The sequence below is a fragment of the Lissotriton helveticus genome, chromosome 5_1 (genome assembly GCF_964261635.1).
Source record: "Lissotriton helveticus chromosome 5_1, aLisHel1.1, whole genome shotgun sequence".
Lineage (NCBI taxonomy): Eukaryota > Metazoa > Chordata > Amphibia > Caudata > Salamandridae > Lissotriton > Lissotriton helveticus.
This window is the reverse complement of record NC_136065.1, coordinates 971,472,490-971,493,091: the sequence shown is the minus strand read 5'-3', so window position 1 is coordinate 971,493,091 and position 20,602 is coordinate 971,472,490. Positions and strand designations below refer to the sequence as shown.

Here is a 20,602-nt window from a genome sequence, read left to right as displayed (position 1 = left end):
TCGCAACTAGCACAGCGTTTCAGTTTGTTAGGCTCAAAGTGCAGAAGTGCACTTGTAAAAGATTCACTTACACCTACCTTTTCTTGTGAATAAATATTTTCTGAGGTGTGAGAAGAGGGTGCTTCAGGGTCGGAAAGTCCTGGGAAGTTTGTGCACACCCACAGAATAATGCATTTGGGAGTATTCACAAATCTTTCCACAGTCCATTCTCATCATGGACATGGCCAAGTATTTGCTCATTTCAAAGATCGAACAAAATCTGTGTCCAGGGTGGAAGTGGGAAGAGAATTCCACCTAATGTGGTGGGATTTTATGAAAAGGTCTCACTGCTGGCTTTGTAGTTCATTTTCCAGCAAGCATGGAGAAAAATGGAGACAGTATTACTGTTGGGAAAATTACTTGTGTTGACTTGGAAGTATGTCGATTTTACTCTAATGCATAATATATTATTAAATGATGCAGTTTCGAGCAATGATTTTCTTTTAGAGTGCAGCTATGTGTTTTTTTGTTAGTGCTTAGAAATGGCAGGAAGGTAGGTTGAAGCACTATATTAAACATTACTGCTTTTTTTAAAGTACTCTTTCAGACCATTGAAGATACATACTAATTAGATCTGAAAAGAATATGCTGCCCTAACCCTTTACATGGCAAATTATTTTTGAGAATTAAATCGAACATATTCATATATTGGTTATTTGTAGACTATATTCAATCCCAATATGTAATATTAGACCAATATAGTATTGGTTTCCCAATCAGACAGCCTTAAATTCCTTACTTTTTTTCTTTTCATAAATATGCCCAGTAGGCTAGATCGTCCAATTCAAGGGTTTTGTAGCAGTTCACATAGCTCAAAAGGGGTAATCTCTAATATGCATTTCTTTGCATGTCTTCGTTGTTCTGTTTTTTCACAATAAAATGTCACTCGAGGTGTCCAATATTTGACAGTAGAATGTCACTCATAAACACAGAAATGCCACACATAGGCAATGAAAAATCGGCAGCCTTGAGCACAGCATCACAGAAAAGGCCTTCAAAGTGCTGGGCTGTGTGTCAGTAAAAGAGCCAAAAGCATAACTCTTAAATTTCGCACATAAAATAAGACGTCAAATTTAAATACCCTGAAAAAATGAAACTGTAACGCCTAATCCCACTGAAAACTTGCCAGCGCCTCTCCCGAACACAAGCTCACCTTTCAGCACCTGAACGACAAGGTCTATGCCCTCCCGGCGGCCAATCAGGGTCTCTTGACACTTAGAGAACCAACCAACTCCACTGCCCTCTTTAGCACAGCCTCAGCCGACTGCTCCAACCCCAGCAGAGCCGCCATGGCCAGAACAGGAGAGAATCTGACCCAAACGGGACCGCGCACGCCAGATGAGACTGCCCTCCAGTGCTACCCATGCAGGACTGCTTCTGGGCACACCAATAGATAAGCCTTGTAAATACAAACTCACTATCCTGCATGAGAAATCGTCACCACACTTCAGATTTGTTTGGACAACTGCACCAAAGGAAAAAGAGAAAACAGACAACAAAACGGATGGAAACAAGGATTTACCGTGTCTCAGCTCATTTTATATTGCATTCTTCGTAGAACCTAACACAAGTTAAACTAGCTTTACTATGGAGTTCCTTCTTGTAGAATTGTGGCAATTAGAAACATGCAGACCTTACGCTCTCAAAGACCCCTCTCCTTGCTCATCCCAGTGTTAGTCTCCTTCTACTGCCTCTTTCCCCTACTTCTAGTGCTTGCCGAGCAAAAGTGTCCACTTTTCAGCACTAGTTATGCAGACATTAGCTGCTAGGAAAACACTAAAGCGTGTTTTTTAAATCCCAACTGCAAGGAAAATAAATTGACGTTCTGTAATCTGCATCCCGTGCCATCACGCATACTGCGGCATTATTAAATCAAGTGAGAGTGACTTGTGGAGCAGTCTTAGGCAGACCATTGTTCTTGTGCACACATGTAATACATAAGAGCTATGCTTGCCTACAGATGCAACTTCTCTTCTGCTACTGGTTGTAGCATCTGACAGAGAACCTCGGGCCACTCACGGAGCCAATAGCTGTAGGTGCGGGGCCAAGTAGGGAAATGCCCGTTTATTTTGATTTAATGTCTAGTTGTCCGTAGGACAAAATAGACATTAAATCTTCTTGCCCCTGACAGAAATCAACATGTCTCGGGCGTCGGGCGATATGAATTCCCCACCCCTGGATTAAGCTATTGGCATTGTAAATGATAATGCCATTTATTTAACGATTAAGCTATTGACAATGTTAATGACAATGCCATTTATTTATGATTTAAAAAAAAAAAGTCCTGAGCAATGCCAATAGCTCTACCTTTATTTATTTATTTATTTATAAAGTTTTATATAGCGCGGACATGACCCACGGGGGTATCAGAGCGCTTTACAGTACCTGTTTATCACAAGTTATACGAACAATCGGGAATCGCATATATTACAATACAGATGAGGTAGACATTGCTGTTTGATTAGAAGCAGAGGCAAAGCGCAGACAAAGCCCATGGGGTTGTCGGGGCGCTTTACAGGACATAATTATCACAAGTTATTAATAATGCCGAGACCGTTGCATTGTAAATGCTTGTTTGAGAGCTCAGTAAGATGATGACACCCATTAGAGGCTTAGCTGTTGAATTGGGCTTAAGTACTTTTTTAACTAAGTTGCCATGTCCCCCAGTTGCTCCTCCCTTTTCCAGTCTCTCCAACTCTACCCAAAGCATAAGTGTATACTTAATAAAAATAACTTGAAGTTTAATTACTTTATTACTAATATCCTCTGTTACTAATATCCTCTGTAAGAAGGATTATCAAATTACTGCCATTTAAAATTCAAGAACTATTAGAAGAAATCTTACATTTCTCCTTAAGTTTGTTTCATTTTTGTATGAAAGCAAACTATTGAAGCTTGAATGCTCATTGAAAAATCTACAGTTGTTTATGGTCTGTATACTAAAAAGTCTTACTTGTTTTAATTTCTTATGGGTGGCAGAAAAGGGCAAATGCTATCTGTTAGACCTAGGGAATCTAGACTACATAGGGTAGCTTGGCACAGAGTGGAAACAGCTAATCTCCAAGACAATTGTGTAGTGCTTACAAACTCACTCACAGTAACCCAATGTCTTACCACTAAAAATAAGGACACCACACCAATTTAGAAAAATACGAGTTCCTTTTATAAAAGATTTTGTGAAATTGCACCTCACACTATTCGCAATATTCAAATTCAATGCGGTTACTTTTGGATGTGCACTTATTACAATTACAGTTCATATTACAGTCCATCAATTGCGTATTCTCTTCTCCTCCTGTAAAGAAAGGAATTCATAAATACACAACTTCCTGTGACTTTAAAAAAAAAAAAAAAAGATATCACGGTACCAATTAAGGCTTTACAGAACCACTTCACTTTTTGCTGTGTTAGAACGGTACCTTATTCCCCAGTTCACAGGGTCAACACTGGCTAGATATGACAATTTCCTTAGTTCGCCTCTCCATAACTCTATACTGGCTGGTTCCATACACACAGCTGAATAAATAGAGAGAGATAACCGGTTCAATATCACGGTTCATTCAATGAGACGGTTGGTTACCAAAAACCCTTCTTCTTGAGTTTAGCTTATTGCAGCCGATCTTCTCGGACCCCAATTAGGTTTACATAAGCACCGGCTGTCTCCCTCCCCTTCAGGAAGAACACTCGCTACAGGCCTAAATGCTCTGTCACTTCACTAGAGGGCTTTGGAGGTGTTACGGCAGTCTACACATCTCCAGGATGATTTCCACCTCCCCCAGGTATCAACTTAGAACCCCCGGCTCAGTCCGAGGCACCCAGTTCTAGGGGTTTCAGTCAACGAGGGGGGAATGTCTGCCGCTCCTTCCCTCAGTCTATGCCCTGGTTGCCGCTGGTCGTTCGTTCCCGCCCACCGCTCAACTCCCTGCTTACTTTATTCGGTTGAGCGCTGGCAGTCCGGATAAGAGTCCGCTCCGGTCGCGCTACTCAGAGGAAGTCTCTACCCCTGCTCCGATACCTCAGACAGCTGGCCTTCGGGCGCTCCTCACAGCACTTCCGCGTCTCCTCCCCTGTCGACGCGTGTCGGGGAAACTCCGCCCAGGTCCGGCCTCTCTGGCAGCTCTCCTCCTCCTCGGAAGTCGTCACACCGCGGGGGTCTTCGGGCACAGCGCTAACCTCTGGATGATGTTGTTGGCATCGACGGGGAACCTCCGGTCTCCTCCAGTGTCCCGACCACTCTGGGACCCACTACGCCCTCCAGTCAGCTCGGGCGACTCCTCACACCACGGTAGGATATCGGCGGGCCGCCGATCTCTTCAGTACTTTCTTTGTTTCTAATGGACGAAAATTGGTATTCCTCTAGTCAGTTACGTCGTTGGTTGGGTCAGTACTTCGGCGTCTTTCCAGTCGTGTTTCTCACTGTTATCCCACTACTTAAGTAGGTTAATTCTTATTCAGTATTTCGCTGCAGGCTCTAAAGTTTCCTCCAGGTGAGACGACCCAGGGCTTGGTCAACAGGCAGGGGTCACGTCAGTGCCAAACAGATGACCCGTGGGACAGTCGCGTTCTAACCACTGCGCCTCCTCCTCACACTCCTGCCTCACTCCTAGACGCTCCCTCTCCAACCCAACAACTTCTTCACCTCACCAACGGCCGTCCTTGAACACGCCTATTTATATGCTGGACCCTGGTCAACGGAACATGCTGGAGGGTTCCAGAACCTTCTACATTCAAACCAATGGGTCAGCATTGCTGAGATGACTGTTATGTCAGTTGCAGGCCGCCATCCTAGGTTTTAACAGCCTGTAGGATTTTCACGAGGGCGACTAGGCCTCACAAAATGGGTTTACAGGATTAAGGAACACCTAGCCCCCCCCCCCCCCCCCCCCCCCCCACGACAACACTGGTCTGGTGGACACAAAAGAAAAATAACACATAGGTAGGCCCAAGGAGACAAAATAAATAATTAATAGCAAAGACCGGGACATAAAAATGGATTTCACTCTGCCAATTGGATGCTATCGGTTGCAATCAGGATACTCCCATTATACTAAAAAGCACAAACTATTAGAGATAGTTCATCTGATATTGATAAGGCTATAAGACTGTTCCCAACATATGTTCATTGAATATTGCTCAAGCAAGCCAAGAAGGAGTTAAGGGCAAACTATTCAAAGAGTTGTTTGCTCCTGCATCCTCTTCACTTGCTTCTCTGTAGCAATAAACTGGAACTATTCATGAAGATCTCACTATATGGAATGTCATGGAAATATATCTAAAGTGAAAGTTTCATTTACATTGGGTGTCATGCTAATGTCCTGTTAAATGATTTTTTCTTTTTTAGACTCCCATGTTTTAAATATGTGGAATACTGAGATGGTATATCTCAGCATAAGCAATGGATTTCGGAATGTCCAAAGCATGTTAATCTGTGACAGATAAAGCTGCACAACTACTGTTGAAAGTAGCCATTTTTCTGTTTCCTTCTGTTCCTTGGGTTGATATCTCCCACCTAGTTACTGATGAGCCATGACTAGTGATTGTCATGAATCGCGGACCTGTTCAAATATTAGAAAAGTATCCGAGCACGCTGTACCTATTTGGAGAATGTATTTGTAGGAAAGTGGGTTACTGGTTGAGGGGGGTGAAACCCTACTCCAAGAGCAACATCTGTTCTTACCAGGGTGAAATGCAAACAAACCCCAAATTACCTGTGCTTAATCCTCTGGTAGCCTGGCACAAAAGCAGTTGGGCTTTACTTGGAGACAATGTGTAAAATATTTGTGGCATGTAAACAGTAATGAAGCAAAATCACAACACAAGAAAAATCCCATCCCAATTAAGAAAAAAAATAGAGTAACAGTTCATATATTATTTGTAGGCTGTCCTGTTTTCAGTTTCTATTTTTGGTAAATTCTGGTGGGGTTTTTTCAGTGTTTTCAATATCTTAAAAAACAGTTATCAGTGGTTACACATTTTCACGCCACTAAAAACAACAGAAAAAGTGTTTTTCCGGTGTTTATAGAATGTTTTGCTTTTATCATTGCTTGCTTTCTGCGCTGAAAGAACATATTATATAGACAGTGTACGTATAGTGTATATGAGGTCCAAAGTGATTTTTGCAAATTAATCTTATTGTAGTACACCATACAATAATTCTTCAGTGAGTCTTTGGTCATGTGCGCTCGCGCTTTCCTTCCCATGTAAACTTCTGTGCAAAAGGCCCTTTCAGCATTCATAGCCCCTTGGGCTGAGAACCGTCAGATAAGGGGCACAGTTTGGATGACTCTTTCTTTGATGCCACATAAAACACGAAATGATAAATATTTGCGTTTTAGTTCCTGGGCATAAGAAAACAGTGCACCAGAATGGACTAAAAGGTCAATAGCATCCCTCATTAACTCTGAAGATTGTAAATATGCTTTCAGCATACCATCTAACAAGTGGCAAGGATCTCCTACAGGCAATCACTATAGCTCGGGTATCAATTTTGACAGGTCATCAAACAGATTTTTTATATACGTAGCTGAATTACTACAAATACAAATAATATCACTCCAATCTTTGTTGAACTTGGAAAGAACCTTTTTTGCAGAGCATAACAAGTGAGACTGCGTTCCATGTTTTCCAAAAGTCTGGTGTCACGTTTTCATCACTATCCCCGATGCTTGGTGATATATATACTTGTCACTATACCTTAGATTTAATGTTTAAAGCCTGAGGTGTTGGCAATTCACCTACTATCAATACTGACCCACCAGAAACTATGGTCTGATGTATTAAGGGTTTTTACCCATTCTCTGTGGGCAAATGTGATGACACATATTAGGAAAGATTTTTATGAAACTGGCCATTTTACCTATCAGTGAAGGAATCAAATGCAGCCAAAATATCAAATGAGAGTTTGATTTGTCCTGATTCTCTACAGTTTATAAAATAATTAAACTAAACCTAAAATGTGAAACTAAACCCTGCATCTTTAGACCAAAGGCCATAAAACTGAAAGAAGTAAAAGGAAGAAGAAACAATATTTTAGTGGCATCCCTAAAGAACAAAACTCAAGCAGAATAATGTTAGCAAGTCTTTCTTACTGCTAGCTTGTATAACAAAGTTACATTTTATTGACCCCTTCAGTAAGAACAAAATGACTTTCACTTTATTTTTCCTTTCTTTGAATGGCATTTAGTTTGTGGTTGTGCAGGTGTTTTTTCAGTGTTTATATTTTTTCACCGGTGAGGGCTATTTTTCTTTCAGTGGGGTTTTATCAGTTATTATAGGTTTAAACCTAAAACCCCACAGCCTAATTATTTGGCACCAAACCACAAAAATCCCATTAGTAGAATGGGAGATGTGCAATTTTAAAGTTTAGGCAAAAGTAACGCTTAAAAGCACAAAGTGCCAACTGGGGATATCTAGTCTCACCGGACTGGGCCAAAGCCACAAGTTCAGGCCAACCGTGATGGAGGGCAGCTTGAATTAAGGGGCCAGTGAACAAAGTACTTTAAATCCTGGATGCAAAGCGTTGGGAGTTCCTGCACCAATGATGCGCTACGCAGGGGTGATTGAGAAGGGCTGTGAAGTCCTGCATCGTCTGGGGCAAAAAACACTAGCGTGAAACCCTTTGAGAGTGTGCTGTGGCAGAGTCTTTCTGATGTGCAAGTGTGGTATGTGACCGCTCCACCCCGATTCAAATCAAAGATGGCTTATCCTGCCAACACCCATTTCCCCTTTGTCTCACTGTCTGGAAGCAATACACCAAGTATTGTGACCCAGATGCAGGCTGCTATCAATAAATGGTTAAGACAACAAAATGGCAACTTTCTAAACGTGCAATTCTCAGAATTGCGACTTAAAATCCGACTTTACCTTTAAAGAGGGTTTTAAATTAAAATTCTTAAAACTCCAATCTCGTGATTCCTACTAGTTCCCAATTGAAAGTTATTACTTATTCAATGTAATAAGGTATCCCAATGTTATCCAATGGGAGAGGTAGACGTCGCAGTAGTGAAAAACAAACTTGATGTTTTCTCTACCAGGACATCTAAAACTTACAAATAAATGTCCAACGTTTTAAATACTCTGCACCCTGCCCTCTGTGCTGTTCAGGGCCTACCATAGAGATGACATATATGTATTAAAACGGATGGTTTAGGCACATTTTGCCAGGATGAAATAGCAGGCTAAAACCACACACACAGGCTGCAATGTTTAAAAGGGCTACTTAAATGGGTGGCACAATCAGTGCTGCTGACCCACTAGTATTACATTTACAGGCCCTGGGTACAATCCATACCATTTTACTAGAGGCTTAGACGTTACTAAAACGTGCCAATTGGATGTAAGTGATTTCTACAATGTTTAAGGGAGAGGGCAGAAGCACTTTAGCATTGGATAGCTATGGTACAGTGAGCAGAGTCCTAACGCCAACAAAAACGACTTCAAAAGAACAGGAGAGTGAAGGGACAAGGTTTTGGGGGTGATCCTGCAGAGTGGGCCAAGTCCAATAGTATTTATATTTGGAATTAGTAGGTTTTCTTGGTTCGCATTCAAGAATTAGTTCTGTGAAAAAAGCACAAACGAACACATCTATTCTGGTAAAATAAATGACTAAATACAATATTCACAATTATCTTTATATCTACAGTGTGCAAATAGATTCCGAGGAGTAGAAGTACCTGGTTATAGACCTCCTTGGTCCTTGTACTGTATTATGTATGTACCACAGTGATTGATTTGCTAATTTTACCTTTTTAACCCCTTGGATGCTGGTTTATTTCCCGCACTGTGCGGGAGAAATAAACAGCCGGCGGGATTCGGACGGCTCCCAGCCATCGTACGCACAAGCCCACCGTGACACATGATGGCCGGGAGCCGTCATGAGCATACAAGGGGTTAAAAGGTGCACATTTTTCTTTTTCATTCGTATCTTCAACTTTTTGGTGATTTTAATGTAATATGCTGATTTTTATTTTCTGTAATTATAAGCTAAGCAAGTTGCATATTAAAATGAAAATGCAACAATAATGCAATACTTATTCTTGTGACTGAATGCTTTTCTGAATATACATTTCTGAAATGTAAAACTATATTTTTGTTCCCAGATAAAACTATAAAGTTGTGGAAAATAAGTGAGCGGGATAAAAGAGCTGAAGGATATAATTTGAAAGATGACGAAGGGAGACTACGAGATCCATTTCGGATTACATCACTACGGGTAACATCTGCTTTGGTTATTGTGTGACTGATCATTTTGTTACCATCAGAAACACATAGAATAGTAAACTGCCCAAAATAACTTTATTGCTGCTGCTTAAAGCTTTTACAGAACTTTTGCAGAAACGCTTGCAGTCATTTGTCCACTCATATTTAGGTCTGATAATCAACTATTTAAGTAGGTTCTAATCAAGGATTCAAAAAGGATCATGAAAAGATAAGATAAACATCATCTTAGCGCTGTGAAAATTGTTAATGGAGGTGAAATATGGGGCACACAAATACATCCCACAGTATTTCCTTCCTCTTCAATCCAGAGTGATTTGAACTCTTCACCCCCTAAATTTTTATCATGACAGCGTGTTGGGATTTGTCCATTGAAATTCAAGTTATCTACGCATTCTTTTCCAAATATTTTTGTTGTGAAAGTTGTTTAGGAAGCTTTGAGGGACAAGAATATTTTTTAATAAATTTAAGTTGAATCTTTGACTGGCAATTATGACCGAACTAAAACCCCTTTCTCCTTTTAGGTCGAGCCTACTAGAGAGCACACACTATGTGGCTGCGAAAGACCTATTGTAAACTTATAGTGGGCTTACTGTTGGTTGTCTTTGCCACTCTCATTTACTTCTTACGCAATGACTTGCCTCTTCTTGTGTTAGAGCCTTCACTGGTGGATAATTTATTTATAATCCTCTTTTAGTGCAAGAATTGTATTGTTTCACAGCTCACATATAGAGAACTACTTTTTTATTCAGGACAGCTTCAGAGTACGTGTGTCTAGCTCTTTCCCTAGTGTACTGCTTGCCCCTCACATTACCAAACCCCCCTTCACTGACCCTCCTTCCCCAAATATGCCTCCCCCACTATCCCTCAACCCATCCCCTGTAGAGGTGTAATTCCCTCAAAGTTTATCTGGAAAAGCACAGCAACAGAAAGGTTTCTGGGATACGGCTGGAATCAGACTTTTCTTTTCTCCTGCATACCACATATTGCATGATGGCACCATTTTTGCCAGTCCGTCTTTTAAGGCACTGTGGGAAGGTCCACTTGCTGCACTCACTCAGCTGGTGTCTGAGCCAGAAGATGTAGTTGGCATGATAACCTCTCCTGTAGGCCTATAAATCCTCTCCCTGGACTACGACAGAGCTGCAAATGGCTGAATTATGTGGAAAGTAATTTAAGCCTTGGCCCGCACTTTCTAAATATTTTAAATCCTTTTAAACGTTTCCTGATCGAAAAGTATATCAAAATTTAAAACCATTAATTCAATGTACATAAGATTTATTTGTTTTCCTTCCATTTTAAATGGTTTGTTTTACCTTTTTTTTTTTTTAACCTATACTTGACCACCATTGGCAAAGCCAAGAGCTCGGCACTTGAGTTAAAAAGGTGAGAACTGTTGGCATTGTCAAAGCTTGTTGTACCTTAGCCACATTAGTGTGTCTTTTCGTATGTGCTTTGAGTGGGCCTTACAACCAAGTTAAACTTTTTTTCACATAGAGTAGCACTATTTTCTCAAGGATCTTTCTTCTATACTTTACTATATGGTGTTTTCTAGTATGGTTTGCTTTTTTGGTGTGTGGTTTTAAAGGCAGTTTCAGTTACAATTGCGCTAGTTGAGGATTAGTTTTAGAGGGAGTGTTAGCCCCTAGCCAACAAAACCAATCAGTTATTGTAATCGGTTCCCTAAACTTTACAAAATATTTCTTTCGTATTAAAGCTGTCACTAGGATGTGTAGATGAATGGGGAAAAAAAATTAATATTCATTTTAATTTCAGGAGCTGAAAGTTCCTAAAGGAGGTGTTGACTTGACATTAGCATTTTAAATGTAGCCAGTGCCAAGGTTGGGAAATCAAGTACCACCCATCCAGTTGTCTCCTTTCTGCTTTATCCAGGTTTCATCCATGTCCCTAAAATAATTTGATTTGATTTTTCTCATTTACCCACTTTTTATTTTTATTTACGCACATATGTCAGCTGCCAAATAATTGTGTCATATAAACTTAATTTGTAGGGTTAAGATTTGAAATTAACAAAATTTGAAATCCAGGCATATCCTGTTTGCTTTTTACGTGCCTGGGACAGGGACTCCATACTGTCTACTAACTGGTCAATTTTAGAATTCATCCTAACCAAGTTAAAGGTCACCTATTTTAGAACCAACCTTCAAACTCCTCACCCACGCCTACGAATTCCTCAACACCACCGGACCCAAATGCCTCAACGAGAGATTATCCTTCCACGTACCCAAGAGGAAACTCCGCTCCGCCGACCTCGCCCTGGCAGAGGTCCCCTGCATCCGCAGAAGTAGAACAGGCAGAAGAACCTTCTCCTACATCGCTGCCAATACCTGGAACTAGCTCCTCATGAACATCAGACGCTCTCTAACCCTGCACACCTTCAGGAAGGACCTCAAGACCTGGCTCTTCAACTGATTCGGACCTTGCAACGTAAATCTTTCTGGATTCACTATGTTGTGCATTATTCCGCGCTCTAGTGGTTGGGTCCGGAATCGTAGTCTTTTATTTATTTATTTATTTTTATTATTTTTTTGGTCGCCGTCCCACCTTTTGGTGTACTTCCTGTGACGTCGGCACGCTTCCTGCGGAAGCTCCCACCTTTGGGTGCCATCTTCAGATTCTTTTTTCCGCTGTTGGGTCTGGATCGTTCCCGAAAGGAGTTTTTGGAGAAAAGAAGATGCCAAAAAGTAAATTTTTGCACGAAAAGGATGGAGACGATGACGAGAAACTACACCAGCGAGCGGGACGACGACGAAGAAGGAGAACTTCGACGTCCAACGGAGAATGCGCACACATGGGGCTCCCTAAACGCAAGAAATAGACAAGACACCCTTTAACCCCTTGACCGCGGCGAAAATTTCGCCGCGGTGCGGGTGTTTTATGGTGTGGGCGTGGCACACGCCCACCGTGATGTCGGACGACTGCCGGCTGTCCGACGCATGCAAGGGGTTAAATTCTGCCGTAACTGCCACCACAAATACGCGCAGAAGGACCAGCACCCAGTTTGTAACCTCTGCCTACCGGTCGACCACGAGAGCAAGGACTGCAACGCCTGCTCCGCCTTCACACCAAAGACCCTCGGGTTAGAGAGCGATAGAGAGGGGCCAACTACAACATGCAGGGCAAGGGCCAACCGCCATCCCTTCGAGACCTGGGGCTCTCGACCGACGAGGAAGACCACGTCGCCGAAGAAGACGACGACTTCACGGTCGTAGAGACCGATAAGAAGACTTCTAAAGAGGTAGGCGACTCGACGGCCCCTAAAGCCCCGACAGAGCTTCGAAAGTCTGAGCCAGACTCTCGAAAATCAGAGTCTTAAGTCCTCGAAGGGAGCACCGGCGCCGAAAATTTCGATGGCCGCAGCTGCATCCAAGGACAAACAGCCCAGCGGATCCTTCGAAAAGGACTCCCAGGCAGCAAAGACCGGCGAAAAGCCAAGGTCGTCCAAGCACGTCCCCGAAAAGGAACTTTCGGCTTCGAGAGAGAAGGACCCGAAGGTCGCTTTAACGTCGACAAAGGACCCAAAGCCTGTTTTGACGTATACGTCGACGAGAACAGCTGAACTATTCGACGCCGAGTAGGCCTCCGAAATGGAGAGAAAGGAAAGTCGTCTCTGGGCCGAGATGGATAACATCCTGCAAAGGAAAAAGGAGTTTGACGAGAAAATGAAGAAATTCTCAATTCTGTCGAAACCAAAGACACTGGTCGTCGAAATAGATGAGGAGGAGGACTTTGACGCCGAAGGGCCCAGAGATTCTGGAAAATCCAGAGGAAGAAGCCTTCTACTTTGAGGAGGAGGACGATGACGATCAGCGGACGGTCCTCGGCTCAATAGCCTCGGGGACACAGGACCTGGAGTGGCAGGACCTCTACACCGAAAGCCCAGAAGAGGCCGTGGACACGTACCCTTCGAAGCCTTCGCCGCCAGATTACATTGGGGCCTACAATATGTCCATCAAGAACATGGCAACAACTTTTGGAGTCAAGCTGAAGAGAAACCGAAAGCAGACTTCCTCTTGGAGACCCTGCTCCCCACACAAACTAGGAGCCAGTACCTCCCCTTGCTGGAGAGTGTCATGGCCCAGGGGAAAGAGGCGTTCAAAGAACCGGCAACATGCAGGTCAGTGACGCCGAGGATGGAGAAGAAGTCTAAACACTCCTCTAAGGACCCTCCCTACATCCGAGGATCAGTTACGGCGAACTCCATTATTGCGGCGACCGCCAGTAAGAGAGCAAATATGCCAACAAGCCATGCACTGGTGCATGGCAAACTTTAACGCACTGCTGAACAGGCACCAGTACCAAATTCTGGACGAGATCGGACAGCTGCTCAAGCACCTCCAAGAACGAGTACCAACAAAGAGCTTCACACCTTGTGGATGAGGGGAAAAATGTGGCAAATCCTTGTCTCAAAACAGCCCTGGACGGAGCTGACCCGTCCAGCAGGCTGATGATGTTGGGAATCACGGAGATAAGGCAGGCTCTGCTCAGGATGTCCGGGTACAAACCAGAGTTGCAGCACATTCTGAACATCCCGTTCAATGGGGAGACATTGTTTGGGGCGCCGGTGGATGGAAAAACTCACTCAGCTCAAAAAAGAAAATGAAACTGCAACGTCCATGGGGGCCTTACAATTCAGGGGGACGAAAAGGGGTACTCCGTCGCGGAGACCGAACGGAAGAGGGGGAAACCAGCCAGGAATGTCACACCAGACCTGCCAGCAGTCCCACCAGGGAGAGAGCCAAAGACAACAAGGACATAAAAATAAAACTGGCACTACCAGCAAAGGGGCCAGTCCTTTCGCTGGAAGGCGAACGGACGTGGACAAAATAAGAGGGGGCCAACAACCCACCTCTAAGTGACTCAGTCACGGAATACGTGCCCACCCACAAAACTCCTTCACGGGTGGAGAACAACAAGACCAACACATGGTTACACGGCCAGAACATCAACAAACATGTAACACCAGTAGGAGGCAGGCTAAGTCATTTCTTCCGGGAGTGGAAGAAGATAACCACAGACAAATGGATACTCAACATCATACAGTTTGGATACTGCATAGAACTGGAAAAGACACCGCCAAACAGGAAACCAAAACGAAGGGCGCTGTCAGGAAAGGAGCTAGAGCTACTTCAAAAGGAAGCGAAGGAACGCTTCTAAAAGGAGGCCATCAAACCAGTACCATACAGAGAAAGGAACAAGGGAGTGTACTCTACCTACCTCCTGGTACCAAAGGTGGACGAAACTCTGAGACCCATCCTGGACGTAAGGTTCCTAAACAAGTACATAAAGACACAAAAGTTCAAGATGACGTCCCTACAAGAGGTCATTCCTCAGATAAGAGATGGAGACTTCATGGCCACCATAGACCTCAAAGATGCCTACCTGCACATCCCAATCAACAGGCAGCACAGGCATCTATTGAGATTTACCATCAACAAAGATCACTACCAGTTCACAACCCTAGCATTCGGACTAAAATCCCTTACCTGGACGACTGGCTAATAAAGGCAAGCGTACACAGGACATGCAAAGAAAACGCACAGCGCGTGACAAGTTCACTGGTGGACCTGGGGTTCTCCATTCACTGGGGGAAATCCTCAATGGAACCAGAGCAAGTAAAAATCTTCCTAGGGGCAGAGTTCAACACCATATTGAGCAGGGTGTTCCCCAGCAACAAGAGAACAATGGCCCTGCTGAAGGAGACGCGCCTCTACCAGAAGGGGTGAGCTCTGACGGTGAGGACAGCGAGCAAGATCATGGGCATGATGGCCTCCTGCATACATGTGGTCCCAAATGTAAGGCTCCACATGAGACCATTCCAGGAATGGCTGCAAGAAAAATGGTCACAAGCTACAGGAAGTTGGGAAGATCTAGTGGTTGTAACGCACACAGTGCAGGAGGAGGTGTCTTGGTGGAACAAGGAGAACATAACAGAAGGGAAGCCTTTGACACCACCGACCCCAACGGTGACCATCACCACAGTCGCATCCCAGAAGGGATGGGGAGCTCACATGAGCAAGCTCAAGGTGAGGGGTCTGTGGACTCCAGCGGATGCGGTCAAACACATCAACTACCTGGAACTAAAGACAGTGTTCCTCGCCCTGAAGGCCTTCCAGACAAAACTGTACAACCAGAGAGTGTTGATCCAGACACAACAACGATGTTCTACAGCAACAAACAGGGAGGAACACAATCATCCCCGCTATCGAACCTAGCACAGGAGATATGGAGAAGGGCAATCCCACTAAAAATAGATCTGCTAGCCATACACCTACCAGGGAAGGACAATATGGAAGCAGACTGGCTCAGCAGACAGACATCCGCAAGTGGGAGCTCAATACACAGGAAACGCAAAGGCTATTCAGAAGGTGGGGAACACCGGCAATAGACCTATTTGCAACACGCAAGAATGCAAAATGCCAAAACTTCGCATCCAGGCAGCCAGGAGAAGGGTCCCTGGGGAATGCCCTATGGATAAGCTGGTCGAAAACATTTGCTTATGCTTTTCCCCCCCGATACCTCTGATACACAGAGTACTCAGCAAGTGCAGAACCAGCAACATGACTCTGATCCTGGTGGCACCGTAGTGGGCCAGGCAGACCTGGTACTCACAGATAATGGAAATGGCACAGGGTGCACCCCACAAGTTCGGGAAAAGGAAAGACTTACTCTCCATCCAAAAGGAGAAGTACTACACCCAGAGCCAGAGAGCCTCAGCCTAGCAGCATGGCTCCTGAAGACATAGAGTTTGCACACCTGAAGTTACCTGAAAGCACCCTGCGGGTACTACGAGAGGCAAGGAGACCTAGCACACGAAGGTGCTATGTGGCAAAATGGAAAAGGTTTACACAATGGTGCAGCAAGAAAGAGCTGCACAAGAAGATGACAAGGGAATCAACGGTGCTAAGATATCTCACGCACCGACTGAAGGCAAAACTAAGTTCATCCTCGCTAAGAGTACACCTAGCTGCGATAGTAGCATACACAAGAGGAGAAACCAGGAAGAGCTTCTTTACTTCACAGATAGTAAAAAGATTCCTGGAAGGGGCAAAGAGGATTCCACCACCAAAGAGGATTCCACCGGAATGGAACCTCAATTTAGTCCTAACAGAGCTCATGAAAGCGCCCTTTGAACCCATTCATAAGGCCACCCTACAAATGCTAACAATGAAAACAGCCTTCTTGGTGGCAATCACCTCGCAGGGTGAGCGAACTACAGGCGCTAACGCTACAAGAACCCTACATCCAAATACACAATGATAGGGTGGTAATGAGAACTGACCCACACTTTATGCCAAAGGTGGTGTCAAGGTTCCACATCAACCAGACAGTACAAATACCAAGCTTCTTTCAGAAACCAACCACGAGTGCAGAGAGGGCACTGCACACTCGGGGCGCTAGAAGGGCAGTAATGCACTACATAGAAAGAACCAAGGAACACAGGAAGACCAAACAATTCTTTGTGTCCTTTGCAAGCAGTTTCATAGGTAGGCCAGCAACCAAGGGAACCATCGCACAAACTATACAATTTTGCCACAAACCGGCAGAACAAGAACTAGCAGAGGGGCCACGGGCCCACTCTGCCAGGAAAAAAAGGGCAACGATAGCCTTCCTGGCTAACACACCCATTCAAGACATATGCCTGGCGGCAACATGTGTTTCAATGCACCCGTTCACTAAGCACTACTGTGTGGATATACAAATGAACAAGGAAGCACAGGTAGGACAGAAAGTGCTTCAACATATATTCAACAACCAACGCTCATCTTCCACCCAGCCGCCACAAACATAACAAACCGCTACAAAGTCTATGCACAGCATAGTGAATCCAGAAAGATTCACGCTGCAAAACGATTCACTAGCGAACCCACCCACCTCCGCCAAAAAGATGAGGCTGGAGAAGCAGGTGGTAATACAAGGACGATACAGAAACAGACACCTTGAAAGATAAATCTCTTACTGGAAAAGAAATACTGAACATTGCCAAAGGATTCGCAAACAGAACACAAAACAAGAAAAAAGGAATCCGAAGATGGCGCCCAAAGGTGGGAGCTTCCGCAGGAAGCTTGCCAACGTCACAGGAAGTACACCAAAAGGTGGGACGTTGACGCACACCTGGGCGATGAAAAAAAAAAGGAAAGAAAAGACTACGATTCCGACCCCAACCACTAGACCGCGGAATAATGCACAGCATAGTGAATCCAGAAAGATCTTCAAGCTGCAAAACTACACCGACACGTAAGAAACTATTCTTTCTCACATGAAGTGAAATAAAGGTGACTGAAAAATGGTTGTACTTGGGATCTTGCTGACAATACTTGGGAGAGAGATGGCTCCAGATTTTGGAGCAGGTATGGGACGGGGTTGGCATCTGTTGATCATATCCTACTTATGTGAGAAAATTGTTTTGGTTCTCATCATTGCAATTTGCATAACCTGTTGGATAAAGTCTTTGAGAGAGTACTTTAAGAAACACCTTTACGCACTGCCACACACCCCTAACAACTCTCCTCCCTTCGGGTTATGATCCTCTGATTATACTCTTCAGCTCCTCGGGTAGCCCAGTAAGTGTTTAGCACACAGATGCAGTAGACCAGTTGTCAGGCACAGCGACAGTTGCCACTGCAATCTAGAAATCTGTTATAGTGCCATGACACTGCTCTGTGGGCAATATTAGAGCATTTGAGTGAAAAATCCATGCTGGTCTGGATGTGCAGGTACCATTCACAGCCTATACAGGTGAGCGGAAGCTGCTGGTTTATATAACTAGATTGGCTGGTGCCTTGATTTCCAGAGTATCTTCATTTGTTCTCTACTTTGCTTGAAGGGAATTTCATAATTTACCTGCCTGTTCAGGGTAGAAGGTTCCAACAATGCAGTACTTTTTGTATGATGGGAGACAGTCTAGAGCAATTGTTACTGTTCTCCATTGACAAAAAAGCTTTTCTTTCTCTTTATGGCGATGCTGTTCAGCATGTCTAACTAGCATAGGCATAGCCACATTGTTGGCTAATTCCTTTGAAAGGCAATACTTGCTGGTTTTGTCAATTATCACTCATTAAGGGTTAAAAGTGCTCCCACCAAAGATTTTTTCCTTCCTTAGTTGTCATGTTTATTAGGAAACGTCACTTTTACCTTGTTCAAGACAATTTTATGAATAGTAGTGTGGCCTAACAGCTGTCAGACAGCGGACATTCATAGGATATTTATTCTATAGCTATCACTTTAGCTCTACTTCTTTCATTTACAGGTTTCATTCGAGGTATTGTCAGTATTGATTTGTCTTAATAAATATTTACATAAAAAGAAGGGAAAACTAAACTTGATGAGACCACTTTGTATTTGGACATGAATAGGAAAGTGTGCCCTCCTTTTGTTATAATTTGTGTGCAAGCAGAATTGGGGGTGGGGGGGCAGCTAATGTGAGAGGATTTCTAAAGATTCCAGGCAGTATTCTCTCAAATTAGTTTCATGGTTATTTCACTAATAAAAGATCTTTGCTGAAAAGGCTACTTCAGCAAATGGCATCTGATGTTGAAAGGATGAATTAGTAGTTTGCCCCCATCTTCTTAAAATACTTTTGTTGACAAATTGTGTCCTTCTTGTTTGACTCCCAATACCCCCTGAAATACCCATCACCTACTATATTACTAAATGCAAATACTTAACTGAGTGAGAAGTTTGTCAGCGGGCACTAGGCATCACACTATTGTGGATTTGTCAATGCAGGGGACAGCACTTTTACATGATATACTAAGCATTGCGTAAGCACAGGGGTGCTTAATCTCAATCAAGAAGACTGAGGTCATGTGACCAGCTACCTCACTACTCTCCATACATAGAACCAGCCATCACTGTAAATGGGCAGAGGCTGCAGACAATGGACCACTTCATGTACCTGGGCAGTTCCTTTTTCCGAACTGTGCTAGTCGATGGCGAATTTAACTACAGAGTTGCGAAAGCTAGCTCTGCTTTCAGCAGATTGAGGTCCAACGTTTTGGAAGCGTTGAGTGATCCGACTACCAACGAAGCCAAAGGTCTTCCGAGCAGTGATCATTCTAACTCTGCTGTACCCCTGCGAGATGTGGACTGTCTACCGGATTCATGCACGACTGCTTAATCACTTATACGTGTCCTGTCTTCCCAAGCTTCTGAGAATCAGATGGCAGGACAAAGTTCCCAATTCAGTTTTTTTCCAGAGCTAGTCTGCCATCAGTTCATACTCTGCTGATGAAAGCCCAGATGGACTGGGCATGTCAGAATTTCAAATGTGCACATCCCCAAACTGGTCTTCTATGGATAACTCACTCAGGGAAAGTTCTCCCATGAAATGCAAAAGAAGCTGGTAAAGGACACAATTAAGGCCTCCCTGAAGTCCCTAAACACCTCCACCTGGGAAACCCTCACACTGTACTGTCCAGCATGGCACAGCCTTGTTCGCAAAGGCTGCCAAATCTCCATGGCGAGGCGTACTGCTGAAGCCCAAAGAATGCATGAACTGCGCAAGTCCAGAGCTGCCTGCACCGCCAGACAGTGTATGCCCGACGTGTGACAGGACGTTCCATTCTCCAATCGGACTACTCGGTCATCTTCAGGCGCACAGTATGGTTAATTAGTCAATGAAATGTCAAGGCCTCATTGACACCGATGGACGAACATCAAGTTGGCTTTTCATTGCAAATTAATTTTTAGTTGTTTCTTGTCTAAGTACCAAAATGTACAGTTTATTTCCTTGCTTGTTATCATTTGCCCAAAGAGATGAACTCCGTTATACCAAATGCAGTGGTGATTCTGAGTTTTTGGAGTATAAATTGTTGAGGTTTTAAAAAAGATTACTGTATGTTGTGTAAATATGTTCACTCTAATGTGAATCACCACACAAAATGAAACCGGACACTTTGCTGCACCTTCGTATTGTTTAGAAAGGCATAATATTTTTTTGGAATGCACTACCAGTAGGTAGGTAGAAGCTGGTTTTACTGTTCAAACCGGTGTGCCATGATAATAGGAGAAGACAGTTTGATAGCACCCAGAGATAATCTCACAGCTCATGTGCCAAAGTAAATTGTGTAAGCGACTTTCTGAATCTGAGAGCGTTTGTTTCAAGCCATAGATTCTTTGAGGGGGGAGTTTCTCAGGCAGGTTTACTATTGGGTGACCTGTGTCAGGGCTATTGCACCATCCAAGGCAGTAGATCACAATTGCTAGGATTATGTCTTTATACTGAGCTATTATATAAGAGTGAAAGAATACTTTTTAGCAGATTTAAATGTTGGGAAACATGTTTGACTACAAGAACTATTTGTGATGCAAGTGAAAGCTTGCA

At 43.7% G+C, this 20,602-nt stretch overlaps 1 protein-coding gene across 2 annotated transcripts in view; it reads left to right on the top strand.

The window, feature by feature from the left end:
• PPP2R2D (protein phosphatase 2 regulatory subunit Bdelta) overlaps positions 1 to 20,602 on the top strand; it is a 275,842-nt gene that overhangs the window by 171,503 nt on the left and 83,737 nt on the right. For both annotated transcript variants that reach the window (XM_078643482.1, XM_078643483.1), the window contains one exon: positions 9,138 to 9,250. In XM_078643482.1, the coding sequence (XP_078499608.1) occupies positions 9,138 to 9,250 (113 nt within the window). The remainder of the gene's footprint in view (positions 1 to 9,137; positions 9,251 to 20,602) is intronic.